General features: G+C 39.1%; 1 protein-coding gene across 28 annotated transcripts in view; it reads right to left on the bottom strand.

Annotated features, from left to right (window-relative positions):
- The window catches only part of EPB41L2 (erythrocyte membrane protein band 4.1 like 2), a 226,386-nt gene that overhangs the window by 68,811 nt on the left and 133,764 nt on the right, over nt 1-23,811 (bottom strand). For all 28 annotated transcript variants that reach the window (XM_058307454.1, XM_058307461.2, XM_058307458.2 and 25 more), the window contains exons 4-5: nt 16,557-16,661; nt 2,458-2,500 (exon numbers count right to left, since the gene is read on the bottom strand). In XM_058307454.1, coding sequence (XP_058163437.1) covers nt 2,458-2,500; nt 16,557-16,661 — 148 coding nt within the window. The remainder of the gene's footprint in view (nt 1-2,457; nt 2,501-16,556; nt 16,662-23,811) is intronic.

The raw sequence follows: 23,811 nt of genomic DNA on the forward strand, positions 1-23,811 counted from the left end.
TACAACAGCTACACTTCATTCCCTTGCCTACTTTCTAAGAGTACCGGATGCCATTTCAATAACTGGCTCCAAAAGTTCGAAAAAGTCAATCTTATTTTTTTACCATTATTCCTCCTGCCAAGCCACAAGGGCAAAAGTTCTGAAATCACTCCTTAAAAACTTCACAAATAATCAAAACTTAATAATATGATTCACAATCACTAAGAGTCTTGCCTTCCACAAGTTAGGAAATCCCCATGGCTCTGAAATAAGTAGCACACGAAAACAATCCAACAAAAGCAAAAACAAAACACTAGGAAACACTGGATGGAACATCGGTCAGATTTCAGGGGTGATCCTCTCTGTGGATTGGGTCACTTGGCAGATCTGGTTTCAGAGAAAGCACAGAAACCAAGTATTCCTGATTTTTTGAATTCATGCATTTTGCAGAGCACATCACAACTGAGGAAGGGATAAAGGAAAAAGCTCCAAAGCTTCCTGGTACAGTTTCTTCCAGAATGTCAGCATAATGAATCACTGTATTATTTTAACTTTTTCCCCCTTTTTCCATCATGAAGCAAATATACTTGGGAAAGAGAAAGGAGCAGAGGGAATGGGGAAGGAGGGAGAAAGGGAGACAAGAACTGCTGGAAAGCCAGGATAATGGTCAAAAATAGGGCAACTAGCCCACCATTCCAGTATGCCAGTCCCAATTTTAGTCCTGAGAGTCCTGCGTCCAAGGAAGCTTGGTCATTCTAATTAAAGACATTCTGAAAAGGAAAAGATGAGAAATGGAAGAAATAAGGTAAGAACTCAGAATAAAAAAGGAGATAATATGGGAGAAGGGAGAAAACAAAAGAAAATGAAGAAAACAAATGTGGAGAAACTAAAATGAGAAAGAAAGACAAAGAAGATGTAAAGGAATGGAAGGGCAAGTATGGAGTGCTCCAGTGTCTTGATGCTACGGAATGATCCATCAGTCGAAAGGGCATTCCGCAGGCCAGCACCCTGGGGGACAGTCGCCCCCAGGGGACCTCACACCATAGTCCAGAGGGCATCTCAGGAGTTGACCACTGTAGCAGTTTGATATTATTGATGAATTCCAAAGAGAAATACTAGATTATATTTGTAAACTGGTCTTTTCCTCTGGACATATGAGATTATATTGGATTCAGAAGCTTACCTGATTCCTTAATCAAGTAAAACTCTTTATGTCAGCAGGGCATTGAGTACTCGCCCCTTGGTGGGTGGGGACTTGCAGATAAAAGGCATGGCAAAGGACAGAGTTGGGGCTTTTGATGTTGGAGTTTGATGCTGAAGCTTGAGCTCTGGAAAGCGAGGAACTCTGAACCCAGAAAGCAGCAAGACCCTGGAATGAAGGAACCCAGGAAGCCTGAACCCTGACAGATGTCGGCAGCCATCTTGCTTCAACATGTGAAAATAGACTTTGGTGAGGGAAGTAACTTATGCTTCATGGCCTGGTATCTGTAAGCTCCTACCCTAAATAAATACCCTTTATAAAAACCAACCAATTTCTGGTATTTTGCATCAGCACCCCTTTGGCTGACTAATACAACCATCCTTCAGTGTTCATTCACTCTCCTGCCTGAAAATCCCAGCTGCTCCTGGCTCCCCATCATTCCTGTTTTACTCACTCACAGACCCTCAAGTGAATCACACAACTGAATCCCCTTATCAGGGATTCCTCTGTGTGACCATGGTTCCTGGCTCAGCCATGACAAAGAGGCCAGAGGCACAGCAACCTGTGCAGGCAGAACCTAGAAGGGCACCAAGCCAGCTAGAGGGACCACGTAAGGAATCTGGGGCTTCTACAAATGAGAATGAGTGCAGAAGTGGGAGAAAGGGCAAGCAGGCCTACCTACAAACCCAGCCCCAAAGGCACACCCAGGGGCCTTGGCCTGAGAGACATGTGAAGAGCCTTGACCTAGAATAGAGAACAGAGAAGGCTGTACCACCGGCTCTCTACTTTGGAATCTTTACTCCAGGCCATCCAGCCTACAGTGGACCTATGTGTCTTTGGGATCCAAGGTCTGTTTATTAAACTATTTAAATGTGTCAAAGGGAAATAGGCAAAGCAATAGACAACAGAGCCACCTATTGCAAAGTTTACATAAAAAGTGAAAATTACAGAAAAGCAGCTTCCCATTCTTTTCCCAGAACAAAAGGTCAGCTGTTACTTCATAGTGCAACATTGTGAGGGAATATTTAGGGATATAGTCTATAACTCCTGACAAGTAGGAGTCCCTAAGCCATTTACAGTATGAACACTCAGCCTTCCACAAAAAAATTACTAGTATTCTTAGCTTCCTATAGGATACAAATGCAAAACAGAACTGATCACTCCACACTATCACTTACTAGTTATTCTAGTATACATGCATATGGACTTTATTAAAGATGGAAATGGATAAGTATAAAAATTAAACAACTTCAAAGTATGGTTATTTAAATACTCACTTCGCAGCTGTCTCTTTATTTCTTTTGCAGGATCTAACCAGCTCTGCAGGGGAGAAAAACAGTTAATTAATCCATAAGAAATATTTTAGAATCCAAACCTTGAAGAGTTTACAGTTAATACACTTATTTAAATGTAAGCATATTTTAATAAAATCTTATTCAAAGCAGCTTTCAGCTACTATTATTCCACTAGGTTACATGTTGGATTGTTTTGTAAAGTGTTTATGTGTGTACTGTATAAATAAAATATCCAAACACTTTTAAGGTCAGTCTCATAGGCCTCATTCTCTTGGATCTGAAATCAAATGGCACTTCTCCATATAATCTTTTCTGCAGTAGAACTGTCAGCAAACAGACCTTGCAGATGCTGAAATGAGAACACGGACAAGGCCAATAATTGTCTCCATGAAGAATAAAATGTGAATTGGAAGCTACAGGCTACAAACAATTATCTCAACTCCTAAAGCCAACTCGGGTTGGCTCTTTCCTGAAATTGTATAATGCAACAGAGGGGACTGACAGATGGTTATGCAGAAAAAGGAATAGCCTGCGTCTTAAAAGGGTGCTGAACCACTGGTACAACAAAGCATTAACTCACACAATTAAGGAGCTGTAACAAGAGTAAGCCCTGAATGCAGGGCTGCAGGGACCCCTGCGGATGGTACTATCCTCTGTCGCCATCGCCTGCAGTCAGGACCCAAGGTGCGCATGACTCTGTCCTAACGTGGGTTCTATTCAAATCTCTCAACGAAGAGCTCCTGGAGCCTGGTCTGCTTTTATGTGACTGGTGTCCCAGCTGCAGGGAACACTGTTGTAAAGGGTCAGGGGGACCCTCTCCCAGTTCCTCCAGGGCCACATTCATGCTTAGCCCTCATTCTCCCTTCAGAAGAGAGCCTGGCATTCAGCTTCCACACTCTGCAGCTGCTGCCCACACAGCAGCGGGCTCACAAGCGGCCGGCTATGGGGAGGCCCAAGAATGAGAAAAACACATCATTCAGCAGCCAGCCCCATCGGGAGCAAGGTCGGGGAGAGGCGAAGAGGGTCAAGTCAATGGCATTTTCATCCAGGGAGGAAATAACCACAGCAAGAAAAACTGAATCAGAGACAACTGGTGCCAAGTGAAAAGAAAAGAAATTCCCCTAGAACATTACACAGAGAAAGAAGTGAGTAGAGGAAACTGCCAGTCTTAAAGGCCTAGATAGTTCCTTACAAAGCTCCAGTGTTTTGGAGGCCTGCTCCAAAAGAGCAAGAGACCTTGCTGTTTTCTAAGGAAGGTACTGGCAGCCACATACCTGGGTCCTGGCCCCTCTACCCTCACCTGAAGTACCAACCCACTGTATAAATTTCTGCATGGCATGGGAGAGGGAGAGAAGCCAAAAGAGCTCTAGAGACCCAGCCAAGATTCTAAGCTCATACCAGCCAAATTCAGACCCAGCGTCATTCTTGGATCCCTTTCCACAGGTCAGCCAGAACTCTGAAGGCTGAAGTGGCCTCTTGTCTTTATTTCAGATCCTGATCCAGAGACAAAGTGGAGAGAGTTTACTTGTACCTCCAGCAGAAGTGACACCCTCCATTACCCTGCCTGGTAGTCCCTTTCCCATCACACTCCAGTCCACACTGTAAGCTCCATCCCTGCCAGGAGTAAGCAGGCCTTCCCCCTTCCTAGGACGACACCTTTGCAAGGGCCAAATTGGATTGTATCCTCCACTGAGCTCGGCAATTTCAGGCAACCAATAAGTACCAGTCAACTAAGGTGACATCTGCCTACTACTGGTCTCACCCCACCTCATCCCCCAGTCTATGCCAACGTTATACATGATCATGTTACATTATTTTTATTAGTTTTTTAATTCATTTAATTAGCTCTAATAAGTACTTAGATCATAGGTGGGGTATAATTTCACTGCCCAAGGGTGTAAGTAAAAACAAAATAACAGATTTCATATGATGTTTAAAATAAATACAAGTTTATTATCTGCAGTATCGATTACAAACAAATAGTAGACATGAAGTTCTTTTTAACAAATAAAATAATAAAAATAAACTTCTTGGTTTTGACACTTCAGGAAGAATGTTCAGCCGATCAAGAAGTAGACACACAGACTCACACAAAAAATCAGAGAATGAGATAAATGCATGCAGGTGCACACATACACACCCCCATGCACCCACAATATATTATGACACACAACTCCCATGATGTGCCCTTAAAAGATATGGCTATGACAGTCACATAGTTGGGAGCATAGACCTTGGAATCAGAAATACCTGGAGTCAATTCTGGCTTTCCACCAACTCTGGGAACCTGAGCCTGTGCTGTTCCTTGGCTTCTTTAAGCCTCAATCTCCTCAACTGTAAAATGGGGATCATAGCATTTGCATTACAGGGTAGTTCTTCAACCATTCATCCATTCAGTGCTTACTGAAAATTAAATACGCATGCACAGTACTTTACATAGTGCCTTTAATAAATGGTTTTCTGGCAATGATAACATTAGATGGGCCTATGACCTTTTTATGTATAATCACTTCTTCACCTAATTTTATATTTCCAAAGGTGGCACATATATATAAAGGTGGCATATATATATATATATATATATATATATAAATGAATTTAACATTTACGTAAATATTGCTATACCCCAAAATTAATAGATAAGACTTTGGGTTCACTAAATATAGCCACTATATTCACAAGCTAAATGAAATAAAAATCAGACCCTCTTATAATGTCATTCCTTTCTATAAAAGTCCCTATTTTTTTTTTTAGGTACCAGGGCCAGGGATTAAACCCTGGACCTCATATTGGGAAGCCGGTACTCAACCACTGAATCATATCAGCTCCCCTGAGTTGGTTTTGCTGGTTGTTTGCTTTTTGTTTTCAGGAGGCACTGGGGTTAAAATCCAGATCATCCCATGTGGGAAGCAGACGCTCAACCGCTTGAGCCACATCCGCTCCCCAAACTTCCTTACTATTGTGAAGACTCTTCTTGGAAATGAAGACGAGACATAGAAATACGATCCCTTCTCATGAAAATAAGTACTAGTATGACTTAGACCACATGCTTCCATATACATACTAAAGTATTATCTAGCAAAGCTTTCCCATAATTTTCCTGGTCATTAAGGATTCATCTGGCAAAACTATTAAAAAGACAGATTTGTTCATGGGCCACCTGGAACATACTGTAACATTCTCCAGGGAAGAGACCCGAGAATACCTATTTTTAGTGGCAGCTCCAGGTAATTCATGATCAGGCAAAATATGGATTTTCTCAGTGTTTCCTAACTTTAAAGAATAAGCAACAAAGTAAAAATTAGATCAGCTGAAACCCATGGCAAACTTCAGTGAAATTTACCATTTGTTTGTTTTTTTAAATGGTCTTTTGCCACCTATTTAATGGCAAGGGCATTCACTCACTCAATTTGGTATCCTCTTCCCCACGTCTCATTTCCCTACCCCTAACTCCACATCCAAAATATGGATTCAGTAAAAATTTATCTTCTGAGTAAGCATTAGGTCAAGTAAGAAATTAATAGAAATTACCAGGAATCCTTTAACAGCTTCCAACAGAGGTAAACTAAAGTTAAAAGGTGGTCCTAAAATCCCAGTGTTACTAAGAATCACCTTAAAACAGGAGATCATGGGTCTATGAACGCAACTAGGCAAGGTAGGTGGGGTGGGGAGAATACGCATCTTTATTTTCACTAATCTCTTATTGAAATTTAGCATTTCCTTCAATTATGAATGAAGGAGGGAAAAACCCTGCTAATATTAGCAGTACATGTAACTTTGTTACAAAAAGAAATCACAAATATTTCTACATGATATTATTGTAGCTGCAGCTCTTGAAATAACATTACTTTATTATAATTTTATTGATATTTTGAAAGTTTAATATAATTGGCTTATTATAGCTATGCATTTAAAATACTGTTCTGAGAAGCAGCCCACAGAATTCACTAGACTGCCACAGAAATTCTTAGTTCAAAAAAAGGCTAGGGAAGCAGATTTGGCTCAACAGATAGAGCATCTGCCTACCACATGAGAGGTCCAGGGTTCAAACCCAGGGTCTCCTGACCCGTGTGATGAGCTGGCCCATGCACAGTGCTGATGCACAAAAGGAGTGCATGCCACGCAGAGGCGTCCCCCGTGGAGGAGAGCCCCACGCGCAAAGAGTGCGCCCCATATGGAGAGCCAACCAGTGTGAAAAAAGTGCAGCCTGACCAGGAGTGGTGCTGCACACACGGAAAGCTGATGCACCAAGATGACACAACAAAAAGAAATACAGATTCCTGTGAATACAAGCAGACACAGAAGAACACACAGTGAATGATAGTGAATGGACAGAGGGCAGACAACCTGGGGGAGGGGGCCAGGAAGGGGAGAGAAATTAAAAAAAAAAAAAAAAGATTAAAAACGCCTGCCTTGGAAGATTATGGACATTTTCTAACTAAGCAATGTAGCAAATAGCTGTAGACTTAAGTTTTCACACTGAAGTCCTTTTATCAGTTCTAACTAGGAAAGTTCCTTAATCCTACTCTATCCCACCACAAGTCTAAGGGTGAAACAGCCTTGGTTCACCAAGTCTTCTGATATTCCCTTAAAACCTTTTCCATATTGGCACTCAGAAAAGTGTTAAAGGTGATTCTCAATTATCCTCTAATAACAGAAGCATCTAGAAAAAATAAAGTTTGACTGTGAATCATAATACTTATATTCTCAAGATGCCAATATTAGAAGGAACCTACAGAAGCCCATGCAGAACAGGGATGGCCAGAGCCTAAATCCTACCTAAGTGGCCTGAATATGTGAACACTGATTGGGGTCATGAACCATATGGTATTATTAGGATCCCTTGGCTTTCATGATATTCCAAACTCCTAAAATTCTTCCTGCCACTCCAAAAAAACTTTCATCCCCCAGATTAGTCAGTGCTTCTCAAACCTTAAAGGAGTATAACCACCACCTGAAGATCTAGTCAACATGCAGATTTTAATTAAGCAGGTCTAATATCAAGACCAAGATTCTTACCAAATCTAACAAACTTATAGTGGTGCCAGGGCGGCTCGTCCTTAGACCTGTCTTTGAGTAGCATGGCCCTAGATGGCTTTCTATGTTCTTTTCCTGAACGTCAAATCTAGAGAGACATTTCTCAAGTCCTTTCACTGGCCTGTCAGGTTCAGCCTTCACTGAGTAAACATGGTAATGCTACTTGTTAACAGCCTCCTACAGAAAGCCCAAGCAGGGCACTTACTGCTTCTACACTTCCAGATATAACTGTAAGGCTGACAAGCACCAACCTCTTTGCTGAACTCCTCCCTATCACACCAAGCAGTTGCAGTTACACGTAAGAAAGCCAGCACCGGCTGTCTCATTAGCCCCCTTGCTGACCACTTTCACCCAACAGAGAAAAGCAGCTAGAGTCCTTAGGCAGCAGCCCCAATGGGCAGTCTGTGTATGTGCTGGCTGCCTACTACAGGGGCCGTCCTCATACTAGACTTCAACAACAATTCAAGATATGTTTACAACGTCTACCTTCTAGTTGTCCCAACAGCCCATCTACATCACCTAACTCCCTTTCGGACTGGACCCTACAACCCCAGAGTAAGAAGCTTTTCAAAATGTCTGGCCATGCCTGCCTCCATTCACTTTTAGCGCTTGTCAATTTTGCCAGGTAAAAGAAATTAATAAATTCAACCCAACCACACTGTATTATAAATGTTAAAAGTAGAAAAGTAGTTCTGTTTAAAATCTACATTTTCTCATAGGAATTTATAGCACAGAGACAGATCCACTTTAATGTACCTTTGCCTAATTTAGGTCTAAAAGAATTCTACCATAATGCTGGTGTTAGCTGAAAAGTTACAGGCTTTCCATATTACAGTGAAACATTCACTATACATCTGGGAGAACCTGATTCAACTAGTGATTTAACTAAATCCATGGTATTATAAAGTTTAACTGGACTGTATATAGAATTTTATTATAGAATAGTTTATATGCGACAAATGTTTAGTTTAATACTTGAGTTTTTTAGCTCTAGTTTCTGGGAGAAATGGTCTGGTATTGAAATACCCGTTTTAATTAATTTTCATCAAGTTAGCTGTGGTATCAACTATACTTCCAACAAGCTCCTCTTTCAATATGGCTTGCAGCAAATGACATTTTAATCTCTGGGCTAAATGCCATGTCCTGCTAACATCAAAAATCCAAGACAATATTTTTTCCTTTCAAGAGAGTCCAAAACTCTTAATGATGATTCCATTTAGACATGAATACAAGAACTATATATCCTTGGAATTCCACATATAAAAAAGCAATGCTGCTGATTTCACATTATTTTTAGCAACATTTTCCATATTAAAGTTTACATAAGAATTTTCAACAGACATTAAAAAGTTCTAACATTAACAATAATAGATTTCCTATGAATTGAAAGGAGTCCAATTTAATGTCTCAAGCAGGAAAGAAGGAAAAACACAGAAACTACAATGATATCAAAGGAAAGTTTAAATTTTCTCTCCATGGAAAATTTTCATACAAATAACTGTGGCTTTGATTCACTTATTTTTAAAAAATGTTCCACATAAAAAAGAAAGCAGCTTATATTCCTGTACCCTAGTGCTGAAATTACATGGGTTTAAAATTTTAAAAAGCAAGGCTGATTAAGCTGTGTTAGTATATGAATAATAATTTACTGCGTAAATAATAAGAAACTACTTCCCATATTGTTTTGGGTGGTATGAGTTCAAAAGAACTTAATGTCTTGAGAAATGTATTTTATCTACTCTAAGGAGGTAGGATAAAAAATATATACACATTACACATAGGGACAATTATTCTGCAGAAACAGGGTAAAACTCCTGTTTGTAAGATAAGTTTCTCAGATGAAGCACAGAAATGTAAATGGTAGTTATGATTTATACTTAAGATTAGAATTCTGAGCAAAATGTGTATAAATTTAATTTAATCCAAATATATGGACAGATACATTTTAAAGATGACTTGAAAAGCAAATTCTTAAACAGTAAATAACTCGGTCAGTGTACCGAAGTGTTGACTCTGACTTTTGTTTTAAGATAAAGGAAATAAGTGATTGCTTTCTCTCCTAGAAATATACTGCTGTTACTATTCACTGTTTTCCTTGCTTCTGTAGAGTAAGTTTGTCACAAAGCTTTAAGGTTTTTTTTGTTTTTTTTTATTTATTTCTCTCCCCTTTTCACCCCCTCCCCCCATTGTCTGCTCTCTGTCTATTCGCTGTGTGTTCTTCTGTGGCCACTTCTATCCTTATCAGCAGCACCGGGAATCTGTGTTTCTTTTTGTTGTGTCATCTTGCTGTGTCAGCTCTCCGTGTGTGCGGTGCCATTCTTGGGCAGGCTGCACTTTCTTTCGCACTGGGAGGCTCTCTTTATGGGGTGCACTCCTTGCGTGTGGGGCTCCCCTACGTGGGTGACACCCCTGCATGGCAGGGCACTCCTTGCGTGCATCAGCACTGTGCATGAGCCAGTTCCACACGAGTCAAGGAGGCCGGGGTTTGAACCGCGGATCTCCCATGTGGTAGGTGGACACCCTATCAATTGGGCCAAGTCCACTTCCCTCAAGGTTTTTAATATATTGATTTTGATTAAAAGTTTTAGTTTTGTTATATGTGGAATCTTTGAAAGTTCAGCCAAAAATGCATGCAAATGTGAACATTTTGAACTTTCTCTTAATTCTGATTTGTGCTTAACTTTTTGGCTTTAAAGCCTTCAGTATTTGTGAACATTTTGAACTTTCTCTTAATTCTGATTTGTGCTTAAGTTTTTGGCTTTAAAGCCTTCGGGAGTTGTGAGATGTGTGAAGTACTGATAAACGTCACAAGGATGGTTTTATTTTTTAGATTACCACTGTAATTAGGTTAGTCCTTACCACAAGTGAGTCATTTTTCTACAGCTTTTACAGATATAGATCATAATAAGTTGTACTGCTACATTTCAAAAAAAAACTTAGGGAATGATGTGGGGGAAGGTGGAGGTACAAGGGAATCCCTCATACGTTCTATGGAACTTTTCTATAATGTAAAACCTCTTTTAAAATAAAGATTATACTAAACTACATATATACATACAATATTAAGATGCAAAATCAGATTAGATTATATATGAATAAACAAACATACAGCTAATTTAATTTGAGTATTCATTTTCTGAAAAGCAAATGTCTCAGAAAGGACATACCACTCTGTTCCCTAAAGTTCTAGGGTCAAACAATACCTAGATACAAAATGTGTACCTAAATACGTGACATTTTTACCTTACATTTCATAAGAGAAAGCACAAAGTAAGCAAGCAATGAGTTGCTAGTTTAGTATTGGTACTTTTGTTTGGCTGTAAGAATCCTGTGGAGAGCCTATCCAAACTTACCCTTATTTTAATCTCTGCCTTAATGACTGTAACCTCTCCTTGACTTCAGCCATCCCCTTCCATGGCCAAACCTTGGGTCTTGTCATCAAAAAGGGCTTTACTCATTACAGTCCCCAGTAATCTCTCTCCACAGCACAGATTTCTTTTTCTGAAATGCAAGTCTTACCATGGACTTTCTACTTAAAACTCTTTACCTCAGTGTAAAAATCTAGATTTCTTAGAACAGGACAAAACGCCCTCCAAAAAATGCCTAACTTTCCCCTGCTTTCCCATAATCTCCATCACCATTCCCCACAAAACCAACTCAAATTAATCCGTGATCCAAGTAAAAACAGGAGGCTTGCTGGGTAAACACAGCTTCCAGACAGTCCTCCACCCAGCCTTCCAGCCTGACCACTGCATGCAAGTCACCCCTATGTAGAGATTCTGGACCTATAAACACCTTGAAATTCCTTGTCCACATCATGATCATTTGTGCAGGAGCCACTACCTTTCTTTTATTTTAGAATGTTCCTTCCTTGCCCATACCCAAAATATTGGTAGCACTCTCCAATTCTATAATGGAATTTCTACACTAAACTGTTCTTATCATGTTCAAAATTTACAGATCTGTTTTTATTAAGCCATGTAAAATATTCACACCACAGGTCCTTGTCAGGAAGTATCTTCTATCCAGTTCCTAATAAATGCCCAGCTGGTATTTGGGATATGGTACAATAAGCTCTATCGTTGGATTGAGCTAGATTGCTGGAAACCTATATACTTGGATAACATTAGCCTGACCAAAGAGTTAATAATCTGCCCCAATATACCTCAGGAGAGATGGCACAGCCCCACCACCAGGAGCAATAGCTCATGGTGGCACAGGGAAGGGAAAAATCATGGCATGCCCAGTGACCCAGCTGCCTGTGTGTATATGTGTATGTTTGCGCACACATATGTGCACATGTATCTAGGGACAAAGGAGGTGGGAGAGAAATGTATAGGTTCTAAGTTGGAAAACTATCTCTCAGGTGGTTCTTTCACAAAGGAAAAAGTTCCTTTTTGGCACAAACCCTCACAGAATCACCTTTAATAAATTAGATTGTGCTCTTGAATTTACTGATGCCTTATAGAAACATCTGCTGTGAAACTGAGACTAGGAACAAAACCCACAGCCTCCTTAACCCCCGTATGTAAAGTCTTGGAAGCTGGCTTTCAGAATATGGTAATGTGAAAACTTACACTAGGGCAAGATGATATGCTCTGCTTTTCCAGTTATGACTGCCATAAAATCTTTACATTGTCTAGCTGACAAAAAGTTCAGAACCGTTGCAGTTTCCATAAAATCTAAGTTTTTTCTTCCTAGTTTTCCTGGATTTGAATCTTTAACACAGTTCCCTCATTTATGCCTCAATCTCTACATCTATAAAATGGGGTTGATGATAATACCTACAAACTTTAGGGTTGTTCTGAGGACCACATGACATAACAACATGTGTTAAGTGCTTAGAAACAATGCCTGCTGCACAGGGAGTACCCAAAAATGATGAGCTATTGATAGCTGTTTCTATTTTACTGAACATTTTTATGATTAAAAGCCACCTCAGATCCTTTTATAAATGAGTATGCCTGAGACTACAGGCCTCAATATAAATATGATATTACCATCAGGGAAAAAAACCACCCCTGTACTCTGTTGAGATACACTATACAAGGCATAACGTATTCCACATTAGCAGCCATTCTTGAACTAAGGCACATAAGTAAACCCATTCATTTACTTGCTCTTTCCAAAAGTTACCTAACCTGAAACTGTGCTCACAATATCCCCTTTGCCCCACCATACCCCCATATCAGGTCCTCTACCCCTTCTCACAGAATGGCCCCTTCTTGGTTGGGATCTGTCTCCCACACCCAACCAATCATCAGATTCAATCTACCTCTTTCCTAAATCTTAGATTGGTCCCTTCCCTACTTCCACTACCACAGCCTTAATCAAGGTCACTTGTGTGCTTGAGCAAAACCATTCCTGTCTTACCCTTGCTTCACTCAGTCAATGGTTACTAGGAAAAAGGAAATTCCCAAGCCTTAATATATATAGCCTAGATGGCCCTGCACGATCTGACCCCTATAACAGCTTCCCCACCCTAATCTCACCTCTCCCATAACGACCTCAGACTTCCTCTGGATTTTATGCAGGCAGCGGTTCCTACCTCCAGGCCCTGTGTAGGCAATCCCTGTCCCTGTCTGGAGCCCCACACCCTAATATTTGTTAACATTTAGATACACTGGGACTATGAAGATAAATTAGGCATAGTCTTTACCTTTATGGAATTCCCAAAGCAATGGGGAGGAAGACAGACACACAAATAAGGTCTGTACTGAATGTTTAGATGACAGATGGAGGGAACTGTCAACTCGCCATGAGCTGGAAGCAGGAGGGGTGGTGACAGAATGCAGGTGAGGAAAACCTCACAAAGTAGGATACTTAAGTTGGATCTTAAGGAAGGGTAGGGGTTCCAATAGATAATAAATAGGAAGGACATTCCAAATATAAAGCATAGTATGTGCAAGGAGACCAAGTATGGACCTGCAAGGCTGTGGAGAAAGACAAAAGGGGAGGGAATTTGGCAGGAAGGAAAATGAGAGCTTGCTGAATGACTGATATGTAATGGAAGGAGGTTAAAAAAAAAAGAGGAGGAATACAGAATACTCTTCAAAGAACAAATGAAGTTTGAGGGGTAAGTGACAAGTTTGCTTTTAGATAATTGAGCGTAGTGTCCAATGGGCAGTTAAGTATGTGGGTCTGGGATTCAGCTAACAATCAATATACATTAGATGCATATTGGGAATCATCAAAATAAAAAATAGTGAATCCTACTATCTAAATACCACTCTTTCCTATGCAAAACCAGTGTTCCAGAAATATCAGATTTCTTAATGCAGCATTTCCTATTTATAGAACATAATATCCTATATTTTTCACATGTTAGATTGTCTATTTTACAAAGATTAAATGCTCTTATTAAGACTCTACCAATTCCTGACAGTCTTCATGTTACTCAAATGTGGCCAGTCTCGAAGCCTAACTCAGCATCTAAATGCAATGCCTTCCCCCCAGCGTGGGACATGACACCCGGGGATGAGCCTCCCTGGCACCGAGGGATCACTATCAACTAACAACTGATAATGCAACTGGAAAATGATCTTGAATTGAAGGTTCGATGCGGATCAGTAGAATATCCCTGTCTACATAGAATAATATGACTTTAAAATGCTGTTTGATCTAATGTAAGGGGGAAATAGAAAGGAGAAATGAGTTTATACGGCTATGAGTCTCTAAAAAAAAAAAAGAGTCTGGAGGCTGTCAGAAGGATTTCCCTTATGCACAACTGAGCAGAGTCTAAGAGACAGATAAAGTAGATACAATCCCCAGGTATTGGTTCCTTTGAGGGCTAAAGGGACCCACGGGTTCTACGGTCATGGCAGATAGGGTTCACTGCCATGTCAGATGGCCCTTCTATGGAGCTGGTGTTTCTGCGTGATGAAACTGGACCCAGAGGGGATCTCTTTTCATAAGACTATCATGCTACTTTACTGGAATTGTAGTTGGTATTGGGGTTTAAGATATATTTAGGGGATTGAATCTTTTTACTGACAATATGATAGCCAGGCCCTGAGCCTCAACAGACTCCAGCTCCTACAATATGAACTATTGGACTCACCTCACTCAGCTAAGATGGAGTTGAAGAAGGGCAACCACCACACCATGGAGCCTAGAGTGCCTACAACTGAAAGCAGGAGGTTTGCATCCAGTAACCATGTGGAATCTGAGCCTCCTCTTGACACAGAGGTGTAACGGACACAACCAATCCAAGGACCTCAGAGAAAAGGTGGCAATGGAGTGGGAAAAGTGGACATGGTGGCTGATGAGTATGGGGAATGGCAGGAAGAGATGAGATGTGGAGGCGCCTTTGGGACTTGGAGTTGCCCTGGATGGTGCTTCAGGGGCAATCACCGGACATTGTAAATCCTCCCAGGGCTCACTGGATGGAATGGGGGAGAGTGTGGGCCATGATGTGGACCAATGACCATGAGGTGCAGAGATACCCAGAGATGTCCTTACCAAATGCAATGGATGTGTCATGATGATGGGAGTGAGTGTTGCGGGGGGGGGGGGGGGAGGGGTGCGGTGGGGTCGAATGGGACCTCATATTTTTTTTAATGTAATATTTTTACAAAATCAATAAAAAAAAAAAAAGACCCTACCAATACGTAATCTCAAATAAGTGGATAACGATAGCCAATTTCTTGCCATTTTCTCTTTTGCAGCTCTGAGGGACAACAGGAAGGGTGCATGGTTAGAAATATTACCCAGCTTCCCTGCCCCCTTTCTAGTTTACAGTCTAAAAGAGGACCTAGTTTATCTAGTCAACGTCTAATATGTTATTACTTCTGAAAAGAGCATTCGAAGACTCACACACTATTCAGCAGGCAGGCATGCAATTTAATTGTCATTAGTTCAAATGTGGAACTAAACCACAAATTAGGTATCAAGGACTTAAGACTAAGCAAATGGGGATATCTAAATTTATATATAATTATCACCCTTAATACCTTATATTTCATTAGTGAGAAACATAAATACAAACAATGATGGCATGTGTGCAAATAACAATCTTCACAGCTTATTTCTGTCTAGTAACTATTCTGTTCTATTGATTGTGGCTCAAATGGTAGACACTGGGCAGTAACCCCTTGCCTGAGATCAAGTGCTCGTGGCACCTATAGACAGAATGGTCACCAGAGCTATCCACCGCCACAATCTAAACTGTTGAAATTGAGAAGCCCCTGGAATTCCCTGGAATTACAATTAGCATCAGGGTACCCATGAACCCTCCTACATAGTGTCTTGGGAAACTCCTGCAACAGAAACAATCTCAACGTCCTCCTGATATCAGGTAGAGCTCCACAGAGTCACTGCCTGGCCAAATCTACCACCTCAATCTGGCCAGGGCTCACCCTTTTTTTGCCCCAACTGTCTCACAACAGGACAAAAGAGCACAATCACCCCAGACAGCCACCAAGGTTCGTTCTCCAAGATCCAACACTGTCTCCTGGATCTCCAGGAAAGCACATAGGGGTCCTCCTCACATTCCTACCAATGCACTGCCCTCACTGCTTTCCCAGCATACCTGTGTCCTAGTACCCTGGGGACTGCCACCATAGGAGCTGATGTGACCAGTCTCCCGCTATACAGACTACCAAAAGCCAGGAATAGGATGGAGTTGAGATAAGGCCATTTTTATAACTCTGTGTTGTCTTTATGGCCAGAACATCAATCTTTACACACATGAACATCTTTCACTTTAATGCATGTATTTTCCTTTTCAACATAAAAATTTTAAAATCAGTAATTTCAGTCTCAAATAATATAATGGATAAGACATTTCATTCTAACTGTCTGCTCATAATAAATATTAAGTGGAAAGCATACACACAAAACACACAAACACAATAAAATGCCTATAAGTAAAGCTGGTTCTCTCCATGAGTTAAGATTCCAATACTTACCAAATTTCTATACTGAACATAAAGTACATGATAAAAACATAAAATTAGGCTTTTTTAAAGCTAAATTTTATACTGACATGAATCAGTTAAGAAAAAAAATAAATTTTTCTAAGAACCTGAATTAACTTCACTTACTTTCTGCTCAGGATTTTCCTGAAACAAAAGTCCAAAGTAGTCCTTCTCCAAGAGATTCAGATGTTCACACACTTTCTCAAATAACACTTGTCCCTTAGCACGTTTCTGGGGAGGAAAAAAGTAAATTTTTATTTTTCAAGCACCAAAAATTCCATGAGTACTACATATAAAGAGGATCATATCAAATGCATGAGTTTCTATAAACTAGGAGAAAATATTCGTTTCCAATCTTTTTTTATAGCAATACAAGGGATTTGATAACTTTTTCACTTTAGTCCCCCTCCCCCCACACACACACAAAGCACAAAATCTGAAATGAAGGCATGGTGAGAGTGTCCTACACTTTATTGCTACTCTACGTAAATATTTTAAAAACTACAAAAGCAAAATGTTAGTTCATTTATTTATTTTTAAAACTGTACAAAAATATGGCCAAACTGCCTCCTTCAATTCCTCAAGGTGGTTCATGACATGCCCACAGGGTACATACTCCAGGAAAATCAAGAGTGCCCACTATTTGGTGTATTGTAACATAATTCATCCCATTAGCACCTAGGTTGGATTTTTTTCTATGCTTTTTGTAGAACAGAATTATTTTTAATTCAAGTTAGTTTTCTCTAAAATTTTCTAGAGAATGATATGGTATCCATTCCTTTGGACACACATTATTAGAAATACAAAGTAATGGAACTGGACAATAAATCGATTACCATGCCGTTTGACATGTTTTTGCCTCTAATGGTTTAATATTTTTTAATTTAAGAAACTGCTATTCGAAACAATTGTAAAATCTGACAGACATAGAAGAAAACCTCATCGTCTAATCAATAGTGAAACATAATCAAAGTGGATGCTCATTTCCAATTAGGATGAGCACCCCTGGGAACGCCGACTGTGGGGTCACATCAGGCACAGGCCTCCTTCCCTGGCTGTGCTGACACAAGCAACCACTGGACGGCAGCAAAACAAATACACCAGCAGACGTTAACATTCTCAAAATGAATGCCCCCACACTATTAAAATGTACTCGTGGTTAGTTCATCTAGTATGTGAAAATTAATATTACTACACATATATCTTTTTTTAAAATGGAAGCAGAGATAAAAGACATCTTATTTTCAAATAACTACAGCTCTGATAAAGGATTTAAAAAGATACAGTCTTTAAGAAACTCAATTCAAGTGCTGTTCCCCAACCTTTTCTTACTTTTTCCTAGCTTTGTGGCAAAAGAGGTAAGAAATTCACGCCTGAAAGACCTGAAAAGGAAAATCTGGTACTTTCATAATAGCATTTTTTAAAAAGTAAAATTACATCAAATAGCAGAAGAAAGAGGGAGAAAGCCACAGATATTGCATTATATCAACATAATGAGCATTGAGCTATACACATCACTACAGATTCAGAACCATGAATTAGCATCCAGTATTAATAAGTGCATCTAAGATAGATACGTGCTTATGTGTCTATCTTTAAAGTATATACAACCAGAGTATAATGAATAAGAGCACTGGGCTCTGGATTCTGAATACCAAATTTCTATATCCATTTTCATTACTCTCAAGCTATGTGACCAGAAGCAAATCCCTTCACTTCTGTGGACCTTAGTCAGCACTTCTGGAAAACAGGGGTAATAGAAGAATCTACTGCAAGGGGTTGTGGTAAGCACTAGATGATTTCTAGCAAAAAAACAAGAGCTCAGAACGGTGAGGCACATAACAAGTGCTTAATCAATATTGGCTCTTAAAGTTATATCTGAAAAAAAGACTAATTTCACTTATATGAAAGTTTTGGGACAAGTCTTGAAAATTAAAGTTCTGAATTTAATTATTGGATTCTCATGCAATTATTAACCCATATAATTAAAACTTTGAGCTTGGGGGTATTTTAAATTAACTTTATTAGGGGAAAATTACTCACAATGAATCATGACAACTACATTCTTAAATGTGCAGTAAAATCAGTCTTTTCTTCTTTATAGGAACCCAAGGTGGATGGGAGATTTGATTACAAATACGAGCAAAGACCATCGAAAGATAATCAATATCTTAAGACAGAATTTGCTTTCTCTGATAATAATTTCAACATTGTTCATTCCTAAATCCCCCAAAATTAGAACACTGCCCAGCCTAACAGGCTCTCAATAACTATTTGTTGAATGAACTAGAAAACATTACTCTGAGTACTGCTTTAACAAGTACTTATTTTGAATGAGGTGGCATTTAACCCACCCAGGTTCGTAGAGGCTGAGCAAGGTTATCATTTTAGCACCTCTCTCTTAATTAGAAATTACATGTATCTGAGATAACCAAAACAGCAAATTATTACCAGCCCTGCCACATCTATCTCCTTGGACATCACCCAAAGTGCATTTACAATGAGGTATTTAAGTCACAGAGGATATTTTATCTATGATAAGGGAGAGATTTTCTACTTACTTAGAAAGACACTAAGAACTGACCAGAAGCTTATACTGAAGTTGACTCTTCATCAAAGGTAATTCCAAACCAAAGTTCTCGTTTCTATGAAACCTATGACTATAAACAACAACTACTTTCAAGAGGAGATAACTAGGTGTAGAAATTGTACCGAAATATGATAGTGTAAAAGGAGATTGGAGATTCATACTATGTTCTTCATTTGGTTATAATGATATTTTAAAATTAGGGTCAAAAGGATATTTTAGACAACTGACATCTATAAATATACACCTCAGGTTCAAAAAGAAAGTACATTCCAACGGTGATTTTAATACAAGTCACTCTGCTCTAAGCAGAGTGGTGCAGACACACAGGAAGGGGCAATGAGGAGGCAGGAAGCTGAAGTCAAAGGCATCCAGATGCAGATCTTCATTTGACTAAATTTGTTCCACAAGTCCTATTGGTCTCATGAGATGCTCCACACATATACAACGTATCCCCAAAAAGGCATGTACAGGGGGTAGGAAGTAATCGCTTACTGTATACAACTACTGAGCACCAAAACTCTTGATTGCACATTAGATACCAAAAGTTCTGCAATTAAAAACAAAAAATCTGTTTTCCATCATTCAACCTGATATTTCTCAAAAATTATTTGGCTACAAAACCCCCTATCTTTATTTAATATAAAACTTACTACCTCCCTAGCAGAAATACTGTTCTACAGACCACGCCTCAAGAAATGAGGTAGAGAAGTGATTACAATATGGCCCTCATGCAGGTTTGGAGGCTGGCATTAACATTATTCCGATTCAAAAATGCCAAAAGAGAATTCAGTTTAAACTGGTCCAGCATTGGGTGTGTCAGGTGTTGGACAAAAGTAAATAATTCAGTAAATAAATAAAACTTCAACAAGTATAAATAATAAAAAGTCACAACGCACACAAGGAAACCAGTCACCATTGTTGAGAATCAAACACTGAATCAGAATCATGGAATTAGTACAGAACATAAAATAAGTATGTTTTGAATGTTTAAGAAATAAAAGAACATTAAAGTATGGATTTTGTATTAGTTTTGTAACTGTCTTATAAGCTTGAAATTATTTCAAAATAATTTTTAAAAATAAAAATAAGAAATACCACTAAGGGAAAAGAGAATTTAAAAAGCAGATTTTGAAAAGAATCAAATAGAACAACAAGAAATAAAGACTATAATGACTAAATTATAATCCACTGGACAGGATTTAACACAGCGAAAGAGAAAATCAATGTACTAGAACAGAGGTCTTTTAAAAATTACCCAGAATGAAGCACAAAGATCTGGAAAATATGAAAGAGATCACAGCATCACAGGACAGAATTAGGAGGTCTACCTATATTTAATCAGTTTAAAATGTAGACAGAGAGAACAAGGTAGAAGCAATATTGAAAGACATAATGGCTAAGAATTTTCATTAACTGATAAAGGCTACGACCCCCCTCAAATTAAGGAAACTCATAGGATCCCTAGCAAAATAAATAAAATAAAATCCATTAATTTACCATAATTTTATTCTGTTGATTTAATTTCTTTATGCTTATTAATATTCAGAAGGATTTTACTGCCTCATTGAAAAATAACAGATATGATAAAGCCATTAAGGGGGAAAGGACATGAGCTGAGGTATAATAATAATGAGGAAAGAAGCAAGAAAATTATAGGGAACAACCAGGGAAGTTACTTCTAAAACTGATCCCTCAGCAGTGGAAACTAATTCAAAATGGTATCCAAAGGAGGTAGGTTATTTGTTCTTAACTAACAAAATATGTCAAATTATCAGAAGGCACATTTGAAAAGCTACATATTAAATGCTCCAAGTTATACATTGTACGGTACTGAAGTAAAATCAAACTTGTCTGGGATGCTCTGTTAACAGGGGCCAGTGGTTCACTTCTCCGCCTTCACACTATTCGCAACACACTCCATAAATAATAATTCTCACCACTTGGGGGAGGAGAACCAAGACACAACTTGTAATGGTAATATATAAAAATGTGCAGGGGGCATGCAAATTGAAATTGCTCCATCCCCCTTCCCAGATCCTGGTATGCACCTTCAGTAAGAATCACCAATTCTCAACAAACATGCGGGAAGGGTACTGAGGTGGAACCACAGAAAGCTGGGTTTCAATGCCAGCCCTGCCACAAAACCACCGTGAGGCTTCAGGCATGTTACTAACCTTCTCTATGCTTCTGTTCCTACTCTTTAAAATATAATTGCCCACCTTATGAGGATGATGAGAGAATTATCATTGTGCACATAAAGTGCTCAATAAGAATACTTAGGAGATTATATGGATTCTTTAAACGGCAGCTGTAATTACAGGACCTTTTCAAGCTGCTATAAAAACAGATTTTAAATATCTTTAAAGAATTTTCACAGTTATTTAGTCCAATCTTCTTATTTCACAATGAGAAAACTGACGTTGTGAAAATTTGATTTAATTTCTTCTCAATCTGATTCCTTGGTTTTTTAAAGAAATTAAATTCTTTATTTGGGATAGCCATAAATGTTGCTATTCTATACTTCTATCATTTCATTTCATTAGTTATCCCAGCAATCTCTGGCAAACGGCCCCAGATAAATATGCTACTGACTTACCAAGCTAAACTCTCCAGTTCTTTTTAACCTTGATATTTCCCCTGTCAAAACGCTACCGCCATCTTTCTAGACAAATCTCCAAACTCTCCTTCTCCATAAAGCCTTCTCTAATCTCCCAATAGCTTTTGTTTCTCTTTATTTCACATGGATGGCACTTCTCTTAAATTTTACTCCTTATATATTGATCAGTTTCTGAGGAGGAGTTCTTTCATAGAAACTAAACCTTACCTAACATTTCCTCCAGTAGTAGCACCTCTTCGAGTAAATGGCTGACTGTTGGATGGAATGGCTCAGTGCCACACCACTGAAAAGCTGGCAGAGTTGAGCCTAGAATGCAGGCCTCTGGATTGTAGTTTCACGCAATCTCCTGGATCTAGCTCACAGACTACCAACACTTAGACATTCAAGGAACTAAACTAAACACACACTGCCAACTAGATTCTGGGAGAAGAACATTTTATTTTCATTTTCCACATCATACTTAAACTCTTCCTTGGTAATTAAAGCATTTCCAAATACTTTTTGGGAACTAAACTATACCATACAAATATAAAAGATAGGTATGCACAGAGCAAACACAAGCAGAAAAGGCAACCTGACCCTTTCACTGCTGAGCAGGCCATGCCCCACCTTTACATGGAAGGAGACAATGGAGTGTCTTCTTTACTTCTGACGTGTCCCTTTACTAAGACATCAGTTTCACTATTATTTCTTCTTGCTATCTGAAGCATGTCTTTGCTTCTACCTCTTCTTACATTGGGATCTTTATAGAGTCCAAACTGTGTCAATTTCTGTTCTGATAATGTAGTACACCAAGTTCATTAAATAATTAAAACCATATAACTGCTAATAAAACTTGCCAGGGACACTTCAAAAAGAAATCTTTCTTACTATATTAAAGGCCAACATACTTAGCAATCTATTTTTTTCCCTCTGTCTGCCTCTAATTTCACTTACACCACTAACAAGCAATATAAAAACAATGTATTGAAAACATTTTTTTTAAAAAAGGCCTTTAGACTACTTTTCAGGTACTAGATTTAAAACTTAAAAAAAAACAAAAGGAAAGAAAGACTACATAATTCATTAGAGACATCCAAATGAGAGACAAAACAAAACAATATAGACAGGCTTATATTACTCAAGAGTTGGAAGACTAGCGTTTAGGAATTTTAAGAAAACAAAAAAGGCAAAAACATCTACAGCAGCCCAGCTGAAGGAAGGCAGTCTGGAATCTGAGATGCTGAGCAAAGTCCCCGTGCCTGTGCTGTTATTTGTGGCATTCATTTTTGAGGCCAAAGCATGACATTTCTGGAGGCCTCTCAACTTGGAGGAATTTGTGCAACTGCTTACCCGGCAGATTGCAGTAGATGCCACACACCACTGCCGTTTCATAAAACCCCATCACCGTCTCCGTGTAGGCCCCTCCACACTGGGTTATTGTGTGCCGAGGAGACAGGGATGGGAAGCGCACAATGCGATCCATACATTACAGCCCCCCCAGCTATGCAGTGTGCAGGGCGCTAAACTACACTATGCAAATATTAAAGGCCAAGGGAAGAAAGGTATGCACAGAGCCAGCACAACAAGGGACCCATTGTTACATGAGCTAAGCAGGCGAGATCAGATAAACCCTACAGAGGGGAAGAGGGTTTCAAACAGCCTATGGCCATGATTTATCAGACAATTCCTTTCTCACCTATGGGTCTGGTCAATACAATGTCGTCCCTAAGTTCAAAGCCCAGCAAAAAAAAAAAGGAGTTTCCCAGATCATTGAGATTTAAGTTTGAAAATGTTTAGTCACCTCAAAAATGGAAGATACATATATAGACCCACACTCTTATATACTGATTTATAGAATTTCTTATAAAACGCTATAAAGAGATAAGAAAATTTTCTTACATAGTATTCCTTAGAAACAAGATTATAAGGAAGTGAGGATGAGGGAAAAAAACATCTCACAGTTTATTAAAGTACCTATACTTCTTTTCCATTCTGTAGGATTCAGGGGATTAAGAAAGAACAGTGGAGAAATGTGGCATTGTTATTAACGGGAATGACATAAGATGCGATTCAACATGGTTTTAAGGGCTAGAAATAAAAGTAAAACAGCAGCCACTAAAAACACACACACACACAAACACTACAGCAGAACAGACTGCCATGGATAGCCTCTAGTAACTGTATTCTGAAAA

This window comes from Dasypus novemcinctus, chromosome 11, assembly GCF_030445035.2.
Source record: "Dasypus novemcinctus isolate mDasNov1 chromosome 11, mDasNov1.1.hap2, whole genome shotgun sequence".
In the NCBI taxonomy this organism is placed as follows: Eukaryota; Metazoa; Chordata; class Mammalia; order Cingulata; family Dasypodidae; genus Dasypus; species Dasypus novemcinctus.